General features: G+C 33.3%; 1 protein-coding gene across 1 annotated transcript in view; it reads left to right on the top strand.

Moving 5' to 3' along the window:
* PDGFC (platelet derived growth factor C) overlaps nt 1-23,491 on the top strand; it is a 214,395-nt gene that overhangs the window by 100,065 nt on the left and 90,839 nt on the right. Inside the window, exon 2 of the mRNA XM_025386594.1 lies at nt 17,699-17,894. Within this exon, the coding sequence (XP_025242379.1) occupies nt 17,699-17,894 (196 nt within the window). The remainder of the gene's footprint in view (nt 1-17,698; nt 17,895-23,491) is intronic.

Genomic DNA, 23,491 nt, shown 5'->3' with positions numbered 1-23,491 from the left:
AACGCATTAGCCAGGATCCTCTCGATCTCCTGACCTCGTCATCCGCCCGCCTCCGCCTCCCAAAGTGCTGGGATTACAGGCGTGAGCCACGGCGCCCGGCCGATTTGGTCTTTTTAAATTTGAATCTAACTTCCACATTTTTTCTTTTACACTTATATACTTTCTTAGCACTCCCATCAATTCCTTTGTTTTGGGGCTTATATTTTCAGTTTTATGAACTTTGTTTAATATGAAAACAGTGTGAAACCTAGTGATTATCACAAGTTTGTGAACAGCAGGAACGATAAGTCACTGAAAATATGAACTTCATGAGATTCTGTTGATTATTTTTCAATTCTCTAACCTTTTTCTAGATGGCCTCCTGCCCTTCTTAAGGTAACAGCAGGGTGTGGGAGAATTGATAAATAAATACACTTGAATTGACAGATAAGTACACTTGACTTTGGTGATGATGTTAACATAGCTCTGTGTGCACCCCTTTCACTACCATGACCATCACCCATTACCACCATCTCCTGAAGCAAAAACAAATCTTGAAGATTGTGAATGTGAAGACATTGCATGCTTTTCGAAGTCACTTAGTTTAAGAGAAAGAAATATCACCTGGCATTATTGCCTAGAGCTCTGTGGTTCACGTGGATTGCAATGGTACATGTAGAGCAAAGGACTGGGGCTTCAATGCTGCAGGCTGGCTGCAGGTTGTATGCCCTGTCAATGAGTATTTGTTGATTGTTGACTGCATTATTTACATGTAATTCCAAAATCCAGATCTACTTAGAATATGATCCATATATGATTTATTATAAATTTCAGCTTAATATGCATGCTAACGTATTTTATTAATGATTAAAGATTTAAAATGAAATATTTTTAAAAATTACAGTTTAACCCCTTTTAAGGATGCTTATTATATTGCACTTTTTAAATAATGTACTCCATTGTTATGTTATACTTTTTTATGGAAAGGAGTAAGGGAAAATAAGGCCATCCCAGTTATTAACTGTCTTCTCCATTTCACTTACAACACTCAGTAGCAGGTACAGAAGTGATGATGATTCCGGAGCGTTATATGAGCCTGACTCCAAGGAAGGGATGTATTCACTCTGCACCATTTTACCATATATTTACCATACTGTGCTCACTAATGGATTAAAGGAGAGAACTTATTTACGATACTATTGTCAAGAAAAACTGTTGTAATTAATATTAAGCAAAAAATTAGATTACCTATATAATACTTAAATATAGATAGTACTGGTTGTTTCTTTAACCTTTCTTTAATATCCTTTATGGAATAGAAAGTCTGATGGTATTGGTCAAAAGGTACAAAGTTGCAGGATAAAATGAGACCTAATGTACCACATGGGGACAATAGTTACAATAATGTAATGTATGCATGAAATTGGCTAAGAGGATAGATATTACACACACACACACACACACACACACACACACTGCACATGGTAACTCTGTAGAGGTGAGAGATATGTTAATTAAAATAAAGTATGTCTGTTGAAAGATTTTAATTATGTCATTTCAGCAATTCCTTAGGAACCAAAAAATGCAACATATGCAATCCTTGTGTTTGCTACTATGTTTCAGTCTGACCAAATGGGCTTTTTTTTTTTTTTTTTTTTTCTGCTGTTAAAAAGAAAAAGAGTAGAGGAAAACTTTTTATGGTGTTTTGTTAAATGAAGCACTATCAATTTAATAATAAAAAAAAACTAGGATCAAATTAAATCTATTTTATGCTACCTGACCCACCTACATGGCTCAAGAGAACCACTGCTCATTTTAAAATATATGAACTCCTGCTACAACTCACCCCAAGGGTACTGTTTACAGTTACCGGAGAAGGAAGCAGCTTTGTCATCAATCTATGCTTGCGGTTTGGACCTTCCTCTCTGGTGCAGTTCACGATTTTTATTACTTTTTTTTCTCTTTGTTCATGATGTCTTAATCTAGTTAGAAGTTTTCTAATTGGTAGAGTGGTGATGGTAGTGTCTTTTACAGTAAAGCTTTAAGATAATTCACATGAGTGGCTAACAGTTTCTGGTTCATTCTAGATGCCCCCAAATCGTTAACAGCTTTTGTCATTTGCCCTTAAAAACTATTCAAGTAAATTCATCCTTTTAAGGATGTGCAATTGAGTTATCTAGTGTATTCTTTTCTATATACATTTTCTGATAAAAAGTTTTTAAAATTTCTCCAGAAAAGTTAATATTTTTTAAAATTATGTAATATAAAGAATTCCTAGATTGTTCTAAATTACACATTGGAGATACATTTTTCCCGACAGTATATCAACTAGTTTTATAGAGTTGCATTGGAAGTATGTGAAATGATGTCCCTGTATTCATGCTGGACCACTTGGTGTGTGTGTTTGTATCTGTGTGTGTGTGTTTGTGTATGCACACATGTATCTTTTAATCCTAAAGTGAAAAATTTATCAGTTGTTTTGCTTCATAATGAAAAAGTTATTTTTGGAAAAAGGGTTCTTAACTTTGATTTCATAGATAAAGTGGTTCATAGATGGCTTCTAAGGGCCTGGTGAATATTTTGAAATTATATACTATTGTGTGAACGCTGAGAGTGTATATAATTTTAGATTGTATAGATGTATAATTTTCTGATTTGACCATTCATACCTTTCATCAGATTCTCAAAACTTTCTCAAACCATTGGTTTAAAAGGATCAAACATACCTTTGGTTTTTAAGTAGCTAGTTCAGAAGTTTAACATACTTGAGGCATTTTGAAGGCTAGTTTTATAATTGGAGCAATTATAAAGGAACAGAGGATTATAGACATTATTTAGCAAATCATGTTAAGGTTTGTTTTTGTCTCAAAACTTTCTTCATCATTATATTCTTCTGTCTAGGTCATCCTTACTGGCATGCTCTTTATCATAATGTTGCTACTATATTGTACTGCCACACCACAACACTTCTCGTCAGTTCTAAACATTACCTTTCAAACCCCATATCCAGCACAGAAAAATGCCATCTAAAACAAGTTTTCATCCTGAAATTGTGGTGAGGAGGGGAATTGTGAAGAGAAAATCTCAAATTTGTTATTGATTAGTATACACGTTTTTCCCAAGTCAAGCCAAGAAAATGGCATTTTATTTTTAAAACAATATTTGACTTTTGACATCAGGAGGGAAAAAATAATTTCTTCATGTATATGATGCTTTTTTGAAGTTGCTAGTTGTATTTCAGAGATCTCATAGATCATGGTGAATTAATTCCAAGAATGAATTTAATATAACTCTATTCCATAGAAACAGATTTTATGACATGGTTATCAGTTGCTGGTGTCTTTTTGTAGAATATGGGGGCTCTTAGTCAATTCTTAACACAGTAGCCTTCAGTAAGCAATGATAGTTCAGAAACCAACCCTTACGTTATTCTTTTCGTCTACCAAATTTTATTTGTAAATATGTTTGCAGGTGAAATATAAACTTTTTTCTCAGGCAGTTTAGCCAGTCAGCAAATATTTATTAAGTGTCTATTATGCGTGAGGCACTGTACTATGCTTTAGGAGATATAATAGTTAAACAAACAAATGAACTAAACCAAACCAAACCAAAACAACAACAGCAACAACGAAACAAGAAACAAACAGAAGCTTTGGCAAAAAAAAAGTGATTTTGTTAATTAAATTTTGCACAGATACTTTGAAAACTAAGTAATCAAATAATTAAATGAATATATATGTGAGACTTGAATTCATTGTGAGGGATTTGAAATGTTTGCTTTAATACAGATTCATTTTTTCATATTTTTAACCCTAATCAGTAAAAATGTTTGAAATGATCTGTGATCTTCTTTAAATTAATATAGAATTTACCACTTTTTAAGGAGCATCAGATTCGGGAAGTATACTTACAATTTGAAGTAGAATTAATGTTAACCCTTCTGATTCAAGCAGTGGAGTGGAGCCAGAATCCAGCAAATCAGTAATAATTGGTAAAGTTGTCTCCTACTTCATTGGTAATATTAGAAACACCCCAAAAATAACCCATTGAAAAGCAGTAAAACCATTATTACGATCATATTAGTTATTAAAGTTATTAGCATTGTTACTGTTTTTGTTGTTTTACCTATCTTGAGATAAAGTACTGTAAATATAACAGCTATTGCCAAGTTTATGAAAACAAAGAAAAAGTTACACTCAGTGGGCTGAGTTGAATAAAGAGGCAATAGGAAAATATACACTTGTGAATTAATCACACAAACATCCAGGTTGAAAAATTTCCTGGAATAGTGTAATGTAGTGGAAAGAAAATAGTATTTAGACTCAAAAGATTTGTATTGAAGGTTTATGTTGTCATTAGTAAAAATATGGTGTCCAATTTTCTGAGAATATTCACAGTTTATGTCTGTTAGCCTGACATAGTTAATAACATCACTCTCTTTTATTCTCAAAAATGTATTGGTTTAGACAAGATATTGTAGGATGACCCCTATTTATTGTGACAACTAATTCTGTTTTCATAAGAATTAAGTGTGCATGATACAGTTAGTTTTTGTTTGTTGTTTTAGCTGGTAAAAACTTATGTATGAGAAGGTTTTTTGTGATCGGAAAATCATTGTAAGAACTATAAAGAGATATATAGGCTGGGCGTAGTGACTCACGCCTGTAATCCAAGTACTTTGGGAGGCTGAGGTGGATGAATCATGAGGTCAGGAGTTCAAGACCAGCCTGGCCAAGATCATGAAACCCCGTCTCTACTTAAACTACAAAAATTAGCCTGCACCATGGTGGCAGGTGCCTGTAATCCCAGCTACTCTGGAGGCTGAGGCAGGAGAATCGCTTGAACCCAGGCGGCAGAGGTTGCAGTGAGCAGAGATCGTGCCACTGTACTCCAGCCTGGGCAGCCAAAAAATAAAAATAAAAAAAAGAGAGATATAAATATGTTTGTATTCATTTGGGCAAAGTGATTAAGGTGACTCTATAAAATAGAATAGTTTTATTTTTATCATATCACTCTTAAAGAAATTAGCATTAGTGTTTTATGGATTACTTGTGTAATGTCCATTTTCCCAAAGTGTATTGTATGGAAATCAACTCACAGACCATGACAACGAGCAATATTAAAACTTTGACTTTCCTGTGATAAGGATAAGAGATAGATTTCATTGAATTAAAATTCAATGGGTTTACTAAACTGAGTGAGAAAATGGAAGAATTATTTTGTAGTTTCATCAATGTTCCATTCAGTTTTGAATGTTCTTCAGTTTATTCTCTTTATCATCTTCAAGAGGTACCTCATGCCTTTCTATTAGCTTTGAAAATGAAAATAATTTATTATTTCTGTAAGTCATTATCAGCAATCACAATTTTAATATTCTTCCCTATTAATTTGATCTTAAGTGTGCAATTCTCAAACACTTCTGTGCGGCTCTATTCATGAATCCTGTTTTATTTCAGAAGATTTATTTTATTTCTATAAAATGGTTGCACCTTTGCTTTTAAAATTTCTTCCTGGAAAGCTATTGGAGGATTTGTATTAATTTGAAACAAAAGAAAACAAAGCCGGCCGGGCGCAGTGGCTCAAGCCTGTAATCCCAGCACTTTGGGAGGCTGAGACAGGCGGATCACAAGGTCAGGAGATCGAGACCATCCTGGCTAACACGGTGAAACCCCGTCTCTACTAAAAAATACAAAAAAACTAGCCAGGCGAGGTGGCCTATAGTCCCACTTACTCGGGAGGCTGAGGCAGGAGAATGGCGTAAACCTGGGAGGTGGAGCTTGCAGTGAGCTGAGATCTGGCCACTGCACTCCAGCCTGGGTGACAGAGTGAGACTCCGTCTCAAAAAACAAACAAACAAACAAAAAAAAACAAAACCAATTTTTTACAGTAGCCAATGAGTTTCTAACTGCAAGGTCCCTTTATCAATAGCAAGAAGAAACTTACTCTGCCTAAATCTGAGACGTCTTTAACTCACCATCAGGAGGACTGCAAAACCTTGGCAAGCAAGAGTCACCTTACCATATAGAACTTTTAAATATGTAGTTTCTGGGACAAGATGTTAAGGGATAATAATTGCTACTTTGCAGGGTTATTAAAAGCATTAAAAGATAATGTATATGAAAGTATCTGGCTAGTAACCTGCAATTTTGAGGAGATACTCAATAGCTATTAGTTGAGTTAATGAGCAAGATCTGGGAAGAATGAAGAGTCAAGGGAATAAATCCTACCAAATAATGCTCTTTCTTTTATTTTTTTCTATGCCAGCCAAGACCCACTCCCTTAAAGATTAGTACAAATGTCCATGAATAAAAGTTCATTTGACTGACTCGGATAGTCATTTTTACAAGCTTATGTGTCTTTCCAATCATTCAAATTTTTTTAACTTCCAAAATCTGAAATTGAAGATTCTGAACCACCTAGATTAGGATTTGAGGTCACCAAAAGACTCAATTTTACTATCTCCATCTACTGGCAGGGAGGAACTATATCCAAGCATCTGGACTGGCATAGAAAAGAGGAGAAAGAACATTTAAAAGGTAAGCGAAACGTATATTTTTATTTACTCTGAATTTTTAAACTTTGCTTATCAGAAACTCTGTTGTACTTTCATGTAATTAAGGTTGATACACTGAACCATATTAGAGCAAGAGAATTTGTTTAGGAAGTATAATGCTCTTATCTGATTCTTCACCATCAGCAAGTGTGGACGTGAATGCCTTCCTTTCATAATGGGAGTACTTTCTGTCTTTGCACGTAATAAATTTCCATGTAGTCATTCCAATGCCCTGTTACTGTATATTCTAATAATCTTTAAACTGCAAAAATGTCTACATTCCCACTTCTGTATATTCTCTGACATGTTAGAGATAACTTTTCCTGGCAAATTATTTTTATTACCATGATTTGGAAAGAGTAGAGGTATGTGTCTCAAAGTTGAATTTATTATTCTGTTGTTTCTTATATTTTTTTCATTGTCTGTTTATGATTATTTCAATTGGGCAGAAAGAACTAAATAAGTTTCTTCTTAATTGACCAGTAATAATTATATCAGTTCTTTTTAAAATTAGTATTTTGCTTCTCCCTCAAAAATCTTGAAATTGCCTTGGTTTACTTTTCACTATGATCAAACGTTGCAGTATGATAACTGCTATAAAAGAAATGCTTTGATGGTTTATGTGGTTGTGCAGTAATGGATCTTTACATTTAAATCATGTATTTTAAATAGTTTCATATTTTAAGTCTTACATTATGCATTATGCATATCTTTAAAAAGCCGTATCTACACTTGAGAAAAGAAGTAAAAGACATTTTTCAAGATAATTAGTACTATTACTATTGCTGCAATTAAATAAGTATGATTTGTGCGTTTTTTTTCCAATTAGTTTTCTCCTCTGCACTCCATGTCAGGTGTTTGTCCATATCTTTGCTTTCTTTCTTTAGATAGTGGTCCATTTCTTTTAGAGGGATGGATGAATTTATAAGGAACATAGTGGAGAGTTTTCAGCTACAGAATTAGATTTCATGGAAAAGAATTGTCAAGGAAATGGTTTTCCAACATGTCAGTTCATTTGCTCAAAGGTCGTGAATGCAGCCGCTCCATTTGCTGGGTAGGGGATTACACTCACATAAACAGTGCAAATGCCATAAAGGAGGACACTCAAATCTTCTTGTGGCATCTGACAATATCCAGTGTGACAGATAACTCTTCAAAGTTGGCCCTGAGATCAGAAGTCAAGGAAGTAGGTATTTTTCAATAATGTTGAAGGACCTAGTGATAATGGGGTGTTAGAGAAAAATTTCACTTTGCTAACAGAACTTCTGATGAACCTCATAAAGTCAGTTCAGTCTCTATTTTGAATAAAAGCATATGTCTTCTCGAATCTATTCCATTCTGTTTCAACTCCTCTTTTAGCCCCCCTGTCCCTTATCTTCAGATCAATTTTAAAACTGTTGTCATAAAGCTAGCTGCTGCTGAAGAATACTGCTAGTTGTTATAGTCAAGCCAATTCTAGAATAAAGGATGCTTAAAATCTTCATGTTTAAGCTTTTCACTCTTTTTTTTTTGTAGATCAGCTAGATGATAAAAATAATGTGCACTGCAGTGGAATAACAGCACAATTGGGTATTGTCATTGGTATTAAAAATGTCTTTGCTTTGAGAAATAAAATTTAAGCAACCCTTCTTCCCACAAACTATCCAAGCTTTCTTATTACTTTATGGTTTTAATTTCTTTAGAAACCTAATGTTTATATTTTTTGTATTTTTACATCACTTTAAGATTGACAAAAATTGTTCCCAACTTGACAAAAATTGTTCCAGGTCGGGAGTGTGGGGTAGGGAGGAATATTTCTAGCAGGGCTGAATGGATAGGGCATTCATGAGCATATTTTGTTTAAACTTAGCCTATGAGGGGCTAAGTATCATGTCCCAGGATAATTGCCCTTTATTTATACCTGATAGAGTTATGTGGAATTGCTGCTGAAACCAAACGTCTTGCTACAAATGTAACTTCTAAATTTCAAATATCATGTATGGAATTGTAAACACTTTATCACTTGTTGACATTATTTAATCACATAAGATAGAAGGAGATGATTTGTATAGAAGTGACCTAATTTAGTATTTTTCTTGCCCTCAATTAGCATTCCTAAGAAAATCATAAGTTCATCAGATATACATTATATACATGCACTTTTGAAGCTAAAATGCTAAATGTAACAGGAAGCAGTAAAGTCTCATTTTCAGCATTAATATATTAATCTGAATATAGTAAGACTAAAATGAATATGTTTCTATTTTGTTATTTTTAAAAATTCATTTGTTTTGCTCAATTCAGAGCTTAAGAGAATTTGAAGTATCTTTTAAATATTCATTGAAAGCATAAACTGATGGGCTTATTTGCATTTTTTCTGTGAAATAGTAAATTTGTTTTGGTTATCTTTTTGTTGTTACTTTCATTGGTAAATTTTAAACATCCTCCTGTCAGTATGTCAGTACTTTATCTAGGTGTTGTATGCTCACAAAGTAATAGGTAGCTACTTTCCATATTTTAAATTGCTTGTAAATTCTGCTCTGAATATTGTAAATTATATGTCCAACACAGGTAGGAAATTAACAGATGCTTAGTCTCCAAAACATGTGAAATTCTTTATTGAAAATATTTTCCTCAAAGTTGTTTGTTTAAAGGATATATAATGTGAATTTGTAGTTAACCACATTAGCCAGTTTTTGCCACAACAGTATTATTAGATGTAAATGTATTATTCTGCTTCAGATATTTTAGGGTGCCTAATATTTTATGTGAACTTTCTATATTGAATAATAATTTTAATTCAATAAGAGAGTTGATTACATATTTTAAAAATCGATAGTGAACCTTTAAGGTGAATGCTTCCTTTGTAATATGAATTACTCCTAATTTTTTTCTCCCACATTCTGGTTTTGGCCTCTTTAATGTACAATTTAACAGAATAAAAAATTATAGTATTGCCTAAACATGTTTCACTAAGTGGGGTGTGTAATTATGTGTGTATGCAATTATATTCATTACTAATTGGTATGTAATAAAGGCTTTGAGGAGATTCTGTGTTTATATACTTGGCCGTTTATCCTGTTTCATAATAAGTAAGAAGATTATTGCTTATTTTTCTTCCATAATTGAGCCTTCATTTTTAAATGTCATATCCCATTGTATAGAAGAAAAATAAGATTATTTTTACCATTACCTTAAGGCAAAAATACCATGTTGTCAAATCATTAACATTTCTATGTCACATGCTTCAATGCCAGAAAAATTTTATAGATCCTCTCTGCTGAGCCTTTTATGATGCAAACTGGGATATTTTCAAGGGCAGAAATAGTGGCATTCGTGATAATAATCGCAGCAGCATAACAGACTTAAATAAGTCTATTCCAGGTAAACCGAAACATATATTCACTACATAATTATTTTGGCTGTAAGTATAGAAAGTTCTAACTCTTACTGGCTTAATAATAAAAGTTGTTTATTTATTCACAACACTGAGAAACCTAGAGTTGCAGTGATTTTATTGTGTGATTTGAGATGGGATCTAGCTCCATTTTTCAGTACTACTGCATATCTGCCCACTTTTGTGCATCAACTTTTTCATTAGGCTAGACTCCATTATGATGACTAAATGGCTGCAGGAGTTCAAAATTTCACTTCTATACCCGAAATTGTCTTGTCCCCCACTTTTGGAAAAAAGCCATTGCATTTACTCTGATTGGCCTATCTGAGTGAGTCACACAGTGAGGGAAATGGGCTTATATTGATTTTCCAGGAATACTTCTGGCTAGGGTCAGTTCAACCTTTATTCAGTGGCTACTTCATAGTGGTGTTGAGGGATGGTGAGAAGATGCTGGCTATATTAACATTCCTTCATTGCATATGGAAGCTTTGCTGTGTACTTCCTGAACACAGGCCCCCATTTCTTACCAGAGTTCATAGACAACAGGCTAATGGTTAAGTTCCTGTACTTCTTAGTAGATTCATGAGAACCTCAAAGTGTTTTTTGAAGACAGCATCAAGTCAAAGAAATGATAAAATTTCTACAAAATTGCTCCTTTTCCTCCTTCTTTAATTAAGTTGTAGAAGGAAATCAGAAATTTGAAATCACTGTCTAAAAACCACTGCTTCTTGCTTAATCAATTTGATGTTTGTAAAATCAGAAGGCTTATACAGATGACCAATGATGTGTTATATCTTACATATGTCTTCTTTCTGATGACATCAGGAAATCTAGTATTTTGGGTAAATTTTCTCTCTCATTCCATTTGAATTAAACAGAATATGATGGCCAGTGTTTTTCCATTTACTTATATACTGATTTGTAATTATTTTATACAAATATCATTTCATTTGAACTTTAAATCAACCTGTGATTATCTCCAGTTTATCAAAAAAAAAAAAACCCTCAGATATCAAGTGGCTTGCCTAAAATAACAGATTTTATTATCAAATGGATCATATTTTACAGTTTAGATAAAATAATGACTATAACTGTGGCATTCGCAAGGTGTGGTACATTATAAAATGTGTTATATTTTCAAAATAAGTAGGTATATGAAGAAAATGGCAAATCTCAATAATGCGTACTCTCAGTCCTACCACTTTCTGCTGAAATATGGTTGTAGGTTATTACGGATGAACTTTGAGTAACATATCAAATGTAGACTAAGGGACTTTATTACAGTCTATAAATTGTAAATCATATTATCTTTATCATATACAGTGTCTGGAAGTTCAGGAGTGAAGGATGAATGGTTGAAGTAATACGTAAAATTGTTTTCTGCCACATTTGTATAATGTCAAGTTTCTCTAGAGTATCAATAGGTATTAGGTGGTGCCATGTGCCAGGAACAGGTTATGGGCTTCAATAAATACAGCTGACCTTCTAGGAATTGTAGTGTGGTAGAAAAGTGAATCCATACATTATGATTAAAATACTCACTCCAAAAGGGAATGTACCCCAGGGATCAACTGTTGCCTTCCAAAAGAGGTAACATCTGAAACTGGCTCGTTTACTAGTATAGCTGGTGTAGGAATGAAATCAAATTACAACCCTAGAGGTTATCGCATGAAGAGGACAGAGCTTCGTTTTTAAGCACCTGTGGAAGTACTTGAAACAGGTTCTCAATATATAATTTTTGGTTATTTCTTTCCTTCAGGAATAAAATGATTAACGGTCTTCTGGGATAAGCTCAAGAGCCTCAGCTGGACATATTCTAAATAATGGGAGTAGTTCCATGATTTACTGAATATAGCAATCACTTTTTTTACTTTTCCTTAAGGAATATTTATTTGTGTAATTGGTAAATAGTTGGAGGTAACCAACACTAGCTTTGTTGGTTGTTCTATTTTGCTATTGTCTTAAAGATACAGGAAATGATGATAAAGCAGAAACTAAAGTCGGTTTTCCCTCTAGCCCATCATCATACTTTTATATTAGTAGAATTTAAAATATTAAGCTTGCAAATGGAATAAATCTATATAGTTTGAAATTGATGGAGAGAGATTTGTTTGCTTTGTGGACCTCAAGTATACCTGCTCTCTACAAAGTCAAATAAGATTAGGATGAAATTACTCTGGATTTCCTAGGCAAAAACACACCAGCTCATGGAGTCAGTGAAACTATATATATATATATATATATGTATGTCAATGATTTGAACTAACAGTTGTTAAAAGTGAATTTTGTTAGTTGAGAATTAAGGAGATTGAAAGCAGATGCAGAAATAGCTATATCCACAAACTAGCAACATTAGGATATAGAAAAGTTATCACAGGTGAAAAAAACAGCATAGCAAAGCACAAATTAAATGGGTGAATGTGTGTATTATCAGTTTATAGAGTAAGAATGGGAAATATATGCATCTCACTCTAAGAGAAATGCATTTTTACATAGTTTGAAAATCACACATATTCGCAAGCAAATACATCCAAAATGTCACAGGACATCCGTGAGGCAGATCTGTTTACTGGTGACACGTTAATACAGTCTTGCCTACGTGAAACGGAGGAGCAGAATCTACAACTGCCAAACTAAACCAAGATTAGAGACCTAATTCTTTTTACCTAATTTTAATCTGACATTTCTTTTCTGCTAAAATCAATGTAAAACATTAGCATAAAGACATAGATGATTTTTTAGGAGTTGTATATTATCCAGAAACTTCCTCATTCGTGTTATCTTTATTAATAATGTAGCATTTTGAAGGATTATAATTTGAATTGCATTTTATGATTCTCTCACTACCACCTTCGTTCACCCATAATAGATATTTCTTTAAAGAAATCAAGAGTATGTAATGTATGGTAAACACTATAGAATTGCATTGATTTTAAGTGCTGAACTGGCTACTTACAGATACATAGTGATTCTATATGATTGAATTGTATATTTACATATATAGTCAACAAGTTTACAGTATTTATGTTATTATTCTCTCTTTTCCTTTTTTAAATTTTTTATTCATTTTAGTTTTCAGTACTTCTACCTTAAGAGGGGTTGTGTATGGTAATCTGAATTTGTCTATAATTATAATTTTTAAAATGTAGCATACGTATTTTCATTTTTCGTGTCAAGCTCATTAAGATGTACAGGATTGATTCTTGTTAATGTATACAAGTATGCAAGGATCATGTGATAAATATTTTAGTGATTTGACTATAAACATTTGTAGGGTTTTTTGGTAATTTGAGTATACTGTCTGTTGGATATAGGAAAAGCAAATGTTCAATAAAATATTCTCAAGTGGGTACTTTTCTCATCCCTAAAATACTAGTAAAGTTATATGTTCAAAAAATGACTGTTAAAACAACAGAATATAAACACAGAGTCTTAATTTGGTAAACTTAATGTTTGTTGCTTCTTTTTCTTTCTTCTTCTGATTATAGGCCTAGTTGCTTAAGCGAGATTTACATAGAACTTTGACAGTCATCTGCAAATCATAAGTGTTTGGTGGCAAACCTCTTTGCATTTCAAGGTGATTTTTTTGGGAGCAGCAATTTAACTTAAAAGAAAATTTATATATATATTTTTTTTTAACCACAAATAAGGCCCAGATTTTCAGTCTTTAAATTATGTTTAATTATAGTCTAATTGAATAGTGAATTATAAAGGGAAAAAAAGATGTAAACACAAACTTAAGTATATATATTTTAGCCATGCGCTTTATGACTGAAGACATAAAAATAGAATTCAGATCTTTTAATAGCCATGTAGTTTTCTCGATTATATGCCAAACACTGCTATATTTGTAATGAGTGCCTTGGATAAAAGGCATTTGTTTTGAAGCAAAATAAGGTAGATGCTAGATTTTAATAAATCTGATTGGAAAAAAATAATTCATCAAAAATACTAGTTGCCAAGATGAGAAGGACTATTGATATAAATGACTGTAAGTACCTCTGAAATATGTACATTATTGGAAGAAACTTCGGACAATAGGGAGAAACTCATTTTTAAAAGAAATATTTGAAAATAGTTAATGAATTTAAGTTTCAAGAGTTTATGATCATTACTTTCTTTTTAATGTTTTTGTTGTTGTTGTTGTTTTTAATTTTTGAGGCAAGGTCTTGCTCTGTCATCAAGGCTGTAGTGCAGTGGTGCCTTTGCAGCTCACTGCAGCCTCAACTTCCTAGGCTTAAGTGATCCTTCCACTTCAGCTTCCCAAGTAGCTGGGACTGAAAGCACATGCCGCCATGTCCAGCTAATTTTTGTATTTTTTTTCTAGTGACAAGGTTTCACCATGTTGTCCAGGCTGGTCTCAAACTCCTAAGCTTAAGGGATCCACCTGCCTCTATCTCCCAAAATGCTGGGATTACAGACAGGAGCCACAGTGCCTGGGCCGAGCATTATTTTCTTTTTCTTTTTCTTTCTTTGTTTTTTTTTTTTTTTTTTTTTTTTTTGAGAGGGAGCCTCCCTCTGTCGCCCAGGCTGGAGTGCAGTGGCGCGATCTCGGCTCGCTGCAAGCTCCGCCTCCCGGGTTTACGCCATTCTCCTGCCTCAGCCTCCCGTGTAGCTGGGACTACAGGTGCCCGCCACTTCGCCCGGCTAATTTTTATATTTTTAGTAGAGACAGGGTTTCACTGTGTTAGCCAGGATGGTCTCGATCTCCTGACCTCGTGATCCGCCCGTCTCGGCCTCCCAAAGTGCTGGGATTACAGGCGTGAGCCACCGCGCCCGGCCTGTTTTCTTAATAAAATTTGTCTATGTGGAGAATTCCTCTCACTTTATAATTCCTTCTATATTCTTAGGAGATACACTGGTGCTAAATAATATGCATAGAAAAGGTGTTGATTATTTTATATATATTATTACAGCCAATATCAGTATCAAATGTTAGCATCTATTAAGAGGAAACATGTTCTGTATAGGGTGCTTACTGCTGAGGAAAAATTTAAGCACTGAGAAGAATGTAGGCATTCAGTTATTTAATTATATCTCATAAATAAAACGTTACAATTATTTGGGGTAGTTTAGGATTAAAGAGGTTGTTCTTTAACCTTAATCATAGTCTAACTAATACACGACCCTTGACATTGTGTCTTTCAGGAAGTTTCCTAGAGCAGTGTTCTTAAATTGTATCTTATTAATGTGAAATAATGTTAACGTATTTTGATTAACATAAATACTAAATGAAAAGTAGCTGCAGTTACTGTACTTAGTGCTGACAATTGTGAGCAAAAAGAAATACCCATAATTCAAACAGCTTTGTGTGCGATAGAAGGTGTATTAGTTTTCTAATATTATGTAAGAAATTTCTGCACATTTAGCAGTTTAAAGTATCCTTTATCAACTTCAGTTCTGTCAGTTACAATTCCAGGCACCGTGTGACTGGATTCTTGTTCAGAGTCTTAGAAAGTTCAGATAAAGGTGTCCACCAGACTAGACTCCTTTCTGGAGGCTGTGGAGAACAGTCTGCTTCCAAGCTGACCAGCGTCCTCAATCTTTTAGAACTGAGGTGTTCATTTCCTTGCTGGTTGTCTTCCTTAGACTGTTCTCAGCTTCTAGAGGCTTCTCACATCCACTGGCATATGGCTTTCTGCATTTTCAAAGCCAGCAATAAAAGATCACCCTCCTGTTGAAGTATCTCTCACAGTTTGAAATTTCTTTGGGTTTAGGAAGGACCCAGTTTAACTTGTGGGCTCTAACTCGATAAAGTTAGACCCACCCAGATATGATAACTCAAAGTCATCTGACCTAATCATGGGAGTAATATCCCATTAGATTTCACACACTCAAGGAGAGGATTATGAAAGGATGAGGGACAGGGGGAGATCATTTTAGAATTCTGCCTATCATAAAGGAAGTGAGATCACTGGTGTGAAGATAAAAGAAGACACAGACTTTTAAGATATTGAGTAGAGGGAGAATAGGTTGGTGGAATGGGACTTAGGTTTTTGGAAGTGAAATAAATGGAGAAGAGGAAAAGGCAGAAAACTATAATACAAAGACAAAAGGAAGAAAGAAGAAAAATGTAGGGTTTAATCTAAAATGTCATGATTTCATAGGGCTTAGTAAACTCTGTTACACAGCTTGATGGCACATATCCAAAGGCAGTGAATACAATGATATCTTATTTTGGAGAGTAATTAAGTATATATAAGAGAGTGGATGTTGAGGGGCAAATTAATGAATAATGGTGCTTATAAAGTAATGGTAATCTCTCCATGATCTTACTGCAAATACAGTGTTCAGTGTTGTGCAGCATATCTCCAAATTATGAAAACCAATGAGGCATTGCTAAAGACTGTTGTGATATTATGAGTATATAAAAGTTGCACTAAAAAATTGTCAGATATCCTACCATGCACATCACTTCATGTGTTCAAGGTCCAGTCTAAGGCTTTTACTTCTTTAAAAATAAAATAATATTAGAAATTCAATATGGGATATTTAAAAGTTTTTTCTTTCTCATTGGAAGTTAGCATCCTTAAATGGATTTTTATGGCCTGGAGCCTATAACTAGCCTAGTTCTTACATTTTTTTGTAGTGGTTTAATGACTGCTTATTTTATAACTTATCAATTGTGGGTTTCATCTCATTATTAAATCTCAACTGGTTGAGTATAGGAATACTTCTTTTCTCAGCAGTGCCAGCTTGCCCTTTCCCTCAGTTCTCTCCCCAATATTCTAATAAAAAGGAAGAGAGATATTATTAACAGTATGTTTTAGCATTTCATAAATGTGAAAAGATACCTTGCCTAGTAAACTTGGAAGCTGTTTTGTACTATTCTCTGCCCTTGGAGATTTAAAATTCATATTTGTGTATTCATGCATTGAGAAGTCTTGCAACATTTTTTGTATTTTAATATTTTCATGTACTGCTGATAGATCCCTTATAACAAGAGGTTGAGATCATTATTTTGATCTTGCTTTACTTTTCAGAGTCATTTAAGATTTGAGGTTATTTAGTAATTCCAGTTTATGTGAAGCTCTGAACTTGTATTACATGCCATTTTTTTTTTCCCCCAGAAGTTATGGGTCCAAATAATGAGTTGTTATTAAGAACCTTTTGCCAGCTCAGTTTCTAAAGCAATGGTAATAAAAAGAGGTTAGAAGCTATAAATGGTGTGTGGTATGGTATGCTAATTGACATTTCAAAGATCAGTGAGAAAAGCTGAAAACAGTGTTTTCTACTAATCCACTTCTGCCTCTTTTATCCTCATATTTCATTTTCCTCAACTATCTTAATACCCTTCTTATTTTTCCGTATATAAAATTAATGCAAATCTTTGAATAATTAGTTGACTGTAGCTGTGCAGCTCTTATTTTTAAGTTAGGGAATTAAAATCATTATTTGTGTTTTTAAAAATAGAATTATATCTAGTTTATTTTTATCCTAAAATGTCTCGTATTTGATAACTTCTCAGAAATTTGATTCTTAACTCAGCTTTATTGTGATTTTACGACTCCAGAAGAGTTTATAGTTGACATTTCAGTAATTAAATTCCTTGAAAGAGTAATTTGCTATGTTCTTTCAAGTATAAATATGAAACAGGTTTTTATTCAATAATGATAAAATAATCTTTTTTCTGGATTAGTTCTGGGAAGATTGGTATTTGGCGTATATCATATAAAACACACTCAGCACTTGTCTGAGGTAAAGTGTAAATAATAAACATTTGTTTTGATACCTATAATTTTAGAAATCTGTACTCTAAATGTATGCCTGTGTCTATGTTTTTGCTTTAGGAGTACAAGATCCTCAGCATGAGAGAATTATTACTGTGTCTACTAATGGAAGTATTCACAGCCCAAGGTTTCCTCATACTTATCCAAGAAATACAGTCTTGGTATGGAGATTAGTAGCAGTAGAGGAAAATGTATGGATACAACTTACGTTTGATGAAAGATTTGGGCTTGAAGACCCAGAAGATGACATATGCAAGTAAGTTATCATACTTGAAATTCCAACAATGTAACAACTGTTAAAGTCTTTCAAATTGCTTAATTTTGATGATCTGATTTTAAGTGACATCTTTTGTTTTATTTTTCTGATGATCTAAGAAATTTCCAGCCTCATTGAAGCTATGTTTTATTTGAAGTCTTAATTTAAAATCAGAAGACACATTGTGCGTACATAGTCATTATTTTCTACCTCTTCTAAAATGATTTAATATAATTTATGGTAAAAAGGCATATATGGAATAAAACCATTTAAAATAAGGAATAGAGAATACAAAGCTGTATAAAGGAATATAGTTGTACTAGAAAACCTAAGTTGCGGTTAGTGCTGAAAATCTTATATTTGACCTTCCTCATAGTCAAATCAATAAAATAAATGATAACCAACTAAAAGAAAAAGCTCTGTCCACGGGTATGTGTTACCTGGATACATACACATGCACAGGTCTAAGAAGTTTGAATATTACATCACAAAGAAGACATACAGTTCAGAAAGCAGCATTAGATATTTAGGCTAACGTTATGCCTTGCCAGGTAGGAATTCATCATAATTATCCTAGAAGCATTCATGAACCAAAGTCAGCTGGAGTATTTCACCCACGCAAAAGACCACCTACTGTATGTCATACAAATATTACTCTGTAAATCCCATATGAATACACTTGTCAAGGTTGGGTGGTCTTACTGAAGATTTTTCACTTCAATGACATTTGTATAACATGAAAATATTTTACTTGAACTTCTTCACTGGATTTTTTATTTTCTCTTTGATATACAAGTTAAAAGAGAATTTTCATCTCATGGTATATTAGAAATAAATATTTCAGTACAAATGAAATAAACTTTGTACTTGCTGTCATCACAGTTTTTATCTTTAGCATTTCCATGGTTACATATTCTTCACGTTTGTTCTTTCTGTGACTGTATATTTCATGTTTTTTTCCTTACATCTATAATTTTAGACTTTGAGAACTACAAGCTACCCTGATTATCTTTAGAAGACGACCAGAGGAATAAAGCAGATGCCCTAGATCTCATTCAGATTTTGTACCTAAACAAATGCTAACCTCATTTTTCCTAACACCTATTTAGTCAGGTTTTCATCATGCTGTACTGCACCTCTTGTCTTTTTTTTATGTAAACATAATCTTGTCAAAAATTACAAAGGGTATAAGATTTTGCCTTACTTGCAAAGTAGTAAGTAATCCTATCCCTTTTGTGGATGCTAATGGAAGATAGGAGACTTCTGGGTCAGAGACAAAGGACTTCATTACAAAAGTAGCAGTCACTGGAGTATTATTAGCACTTTCTTGTGCTTTTTGCTAGAGTTCCAGTTCCCACAGGTCAACACCAAGAGAGCCATGTGACACCCACTACCCATATTCTTCCCTGATTACACCTTCTTGTCACTGCAAATATAATCATTGTCCTAAATTTTGTTACTCATTCTCTTGATTTTCTCTATAATTTTATAAGAAGTACATATTTCTCTATATGTGATCTTACAAAAATAGTTAATTCCTTGGCTATTCTGAAATAGGTATCAATGGAGTAATACTGTGTGCTTTCTTTTATGATTTAACGTATGTTTCAGAACAAGCAAAACTAAAAAAAATTATGCTTTTAAAATTAGTTCATATTGAGGCAGATAGCTTATTAGATCATTCATTGTCTTTGATGTATAATATTTCATCATAGAAATAACCTTTTTTGTGTCTTCTGCTTTGATGAACATTTGACTTGTTTCCAGTTCTCCTTATGCAAAAGAGGAAGAAAACTTTGAGACTTTCTGAGAATGGTTTCAGTGTTTTAAGACATTTATATTTTCAGCTTTACTAGGTAGAGTTGAATTGTTTTTTCAAAGTGATCAGTTTATACATTTCCCAACAATATACACAAATTTTTGTTGCACAGCATTTTCACCAACTTCTGATCTGTCTTTTAAAAACATTGTAATATGGGTAAGTGTGAAATTGTACCTTCCCATTGGTTTTATTTTGTTTTTCTGATTACTAATAAGGTTGAGAAATTTTTATATTTATTATTGGCCATTCATATTACCTTTTTATCATGCCCGCTCGTGTCTTTTGCTCCTTTCTATTGATCTGTTTGTCTGTTTAAATTTTACCTTTAATTTTTCATTATTTATCTGGAATTTATTTATGTTTGTGGTATGAGGTTTTTCAGGAGGGTATCCAGTAGTATGCCAGCGTCATTTATTGAACAGTCATTCTTTTCCCCGATGAAGTGCAAAGCCAGCTAGCTTGCAGACTGGGTTTCTATATGTAGTCTGCTCTGTTTCTTCTGTTACTCAGTTTTGTTTTTCTTAATTGAATGACACCGTCTTAACTGCTGTAGCATTCTAGAAGCTTTGTGGTAAGCAAATCTCACCTTATTTTATTCCCATTTTGGAGCATTCTGGCTGTTTTGCTTTTTAGTATAAAAATAGGTTGTAGGCCGGGTGCGGTGGCTCAAGCCTGTAATCCCAGCACTTTGGGAGGCCGAGACGGGCGGATCACGAGGTTAGGAGATCGAGACCATCCTGGCTAACACGGTGAAACCCCGTCTCTATTAAGAAATACAAAAAACTAGCCGGGCGAGGTGGCGGGCGCCTGTAGTCCCAGCTACTCGGGAGGCTGAGGCCGGAGAATGGCGTGAACCCGGGAGGCGGAGCTTGCAGTGAGCTGAGATCCCGCCACTGCACTCCAGCCTGGGCGACAGAGCGAGACTCCGTCTCAAAAAAAAAAAAAAAAAACAACAAAAAAAAATAGGTTGTAGAGTTCATTGAAAGCTACTGGTTTCAACCTTTTCAACCTTGAGAAATAGGTTGTAAAGTTCATTGAAAACTACTGTTGTCATTTTTATTGTAAGAACATTGAATGTATAGATCATTTTGCAGAGAACTGACATCACAGTAATAATGACTCTGTCCTTGAGAACTTTATTTACATTGCTCCATTTATTGGAGTCTTCTTTAATGTTTATATGCTTTTAAAATTTTATTCATAATGATGTTATTATGAATAATCCATTATTTAGAGTTAGTTCTAGATTCCTTATAGGCTATTGCTAAAATCTTTCTTTGACACTACATTTCTAACTGTATATTGCTGGTGTTTAGAAATGCAATTGATTTTTTAGTATTGATCTTATGTCTAGAAAACTTACTAAGCTTTTTCATTTATTTTGACAGTTGTAGAAATTATATTTTATTATGCAAAAGATGATATTGTTTGTGAGAAGAAATATTTTTTTTTTCTTCTGAGTCTTTTACTGTTCCTTTTCTATCTCTTATTAGGTTGTTGATTGAATTAGTATATACCTTTGTCTTCTTCCTGGTTTTATTCTTTGTTTTAACTTAAACTTTAAGATTTGGAATAACTTCAGATTTACAAGATGTTGTAAAGATAGTACAGAGAGTTTTCTATACTTTTAACTCAGATTCCTCCAGTGTTAGCATCCTACATACTTTGGCATATTTGCATGACTAAGAATCAACATTCATACAGTATTATTAACTAAACTACAGGTCTTATTTGGATGTCAGCACTCTTCCCAGTTTATCACCTTTTTCTGTTTCAGGATCTTTTTCAGATTAAACTCATTACATTTAGTTGTAATGTCTCATTAGTCACCTAGAATCTGTGACTGTTTCTCTTTCCTTGTGTCTCGTGGCTAGACAGTTTTGAATAGTACTGGTCAGGTATTTTGTAGAAAATCCCCCCAGTTTATATTGTTCACACGTTTTGTCATGCTTAAACTGAGATTATAAGTTTTGGGAAAGAATTCCAAATAGGTGATACGCTCTTATCATATCAGGAGGTACATACAACCAGTCTTACTTATTAGTGGTGATGTTAGCTTTGATCACTTATGTATGGTGGTGTCTGCTGGGTTTCTGCTCTGGTAAGGTAATATATTTTCCTTTAATATTTTATTATTTGTAAATATGTAGCTAACTCTAGCCCATACTCAAGGAGATACTGATTACGCTCCACCTTCTAAAGGGTATATGCATATATTACTTGGAATTCTTCAGCAAAGAAGTTTGTCTGTCCTTCCTTTTTTCATTTCTTCGTTCTGTCATTTATATTAGTAAAAATTAATAGTATTTATTTTATTCTTGGTGTTACAGCCAAAATCTATCATTATTAACTTTCTTGCTGAAATTGTTCCACCTGCAGCCATTGGGACTAAAGGATTTGCTGTTAACATGTCAATATTGAGTATGATGGTCGATGAAGGTTTATGTTTTGTTTTTGTTTTGTTTTCCTTCAATTTACTTTATCATTTGAAGTACTTTCCTTCATTTTTATTTTGCTAAGTAGCATTTTCCCCGTTGGCAAAATATCTTTATTATTCTTTTCTTTTGGATTTAAAAGTAAGCTGCCAACATTATGACACTGTGTACCCACTGTGTGTTGTTTAAGAACAAGGATATTTCCCATGGAACATCAGTACCACTATGATGTGAAATAAATTGAACATTAATATGAAACTCTTACCCAGTGTTTCCCGTCATCCCCAAATGTGTTTAAATCATTTTTTCATCTTTTTGACCTAATAAAAAATTATAAATTTTATATTGCATTTGGTTATTGTAACTCTTTCGTCTTCTTTAGTGTGAAGAGTCTCCTTGTCTTTTCTTACCTTTCATGACAGTGATATTTTGAACAATTCCTAACCATTCTATAGACTGTCTCTCAATATTAATTTATCTTAATATTTCTTCATAATTAGGTCCTGCTTAAATATATTGTCCAGAATGCTTTTGTGATAAGTATTTCTGATTGCTTATAATGTCACTTTCTTGCATTATCCATGACATGAGTTTGGTGATGATCCACCAGATTTCTCTGTTGTGAATGTGCTATGTTTTTCTACACTGTAATCAATGTGATTTGGGGGGATAAAAACATGCAAATCTTGTTCTGTGACAGTCTATCACCCAATTTTTTTTAGCATCCATTTATGAGTCCACTCTCAAAGACAATTATTCATTTTATGTTTTCTAGGCATTTTTTTGAAGTTTTCAGTTTTATTGTCATTAGTGTTTTCACAATGTCTCCTTAATAGGTTTTAATTTCTGCTGCATCTTTATGTCTTTTGTTTTATTGCTCATATTGTTTTGTGCTCACTCTTTATTTTGCTTTGCTTTTCTCTTTTCTCAGTTTTGCCTATGGTTTGGTTTATTCATTGTTCTTTCAAAGAAACAAATTTCGGCTCTGTTATGACTGTTAAAGAGTAATGTTTTTAAAAGGTAAAATTATGACTTCTCTGCAGATGTTAAGTAAACACGTATTAAATGTTTTATTTAACTTATTAATAAAGGGGTCAGTCAGATGTTATAACCAGTTTAATAACAATTCAAAGAACAGACACAGTTATAGATTGGGAATATAGAAATAAATGTGCAAATGGAGGCAAAAATGGCCTCTTCCACAGTGAGGGAGAGAAGTCAATTAAACTTTCACTGGACATTATTTATATGTCTATAGACAATAATTATTTTTATTTGATATAAATCATTTATACCTTACTGAGTTGTAAAATAGTTCAAAGGCAATGAAAGGTGCTGAG

The sequence above is a fragment of the Theropithecus gelada genome, chromosome 5 (genome assembly GCF_003255815.1).
Source record: "Theropithecus gelada isolate Dixy chromosome 5, Tgel_1.0, whole genome shotgun sequence".
Classification (NCBI taxonomy): domain Eukaryota; kingdom Metazoa; phylum Chordata; class Mammalia; order Primates; family Cercopithecidae; genus Theropithecus; species Theropithecus gelada.
This window is presented reverse-complemented; position numbering and strand designations above follow the sequence as displayed.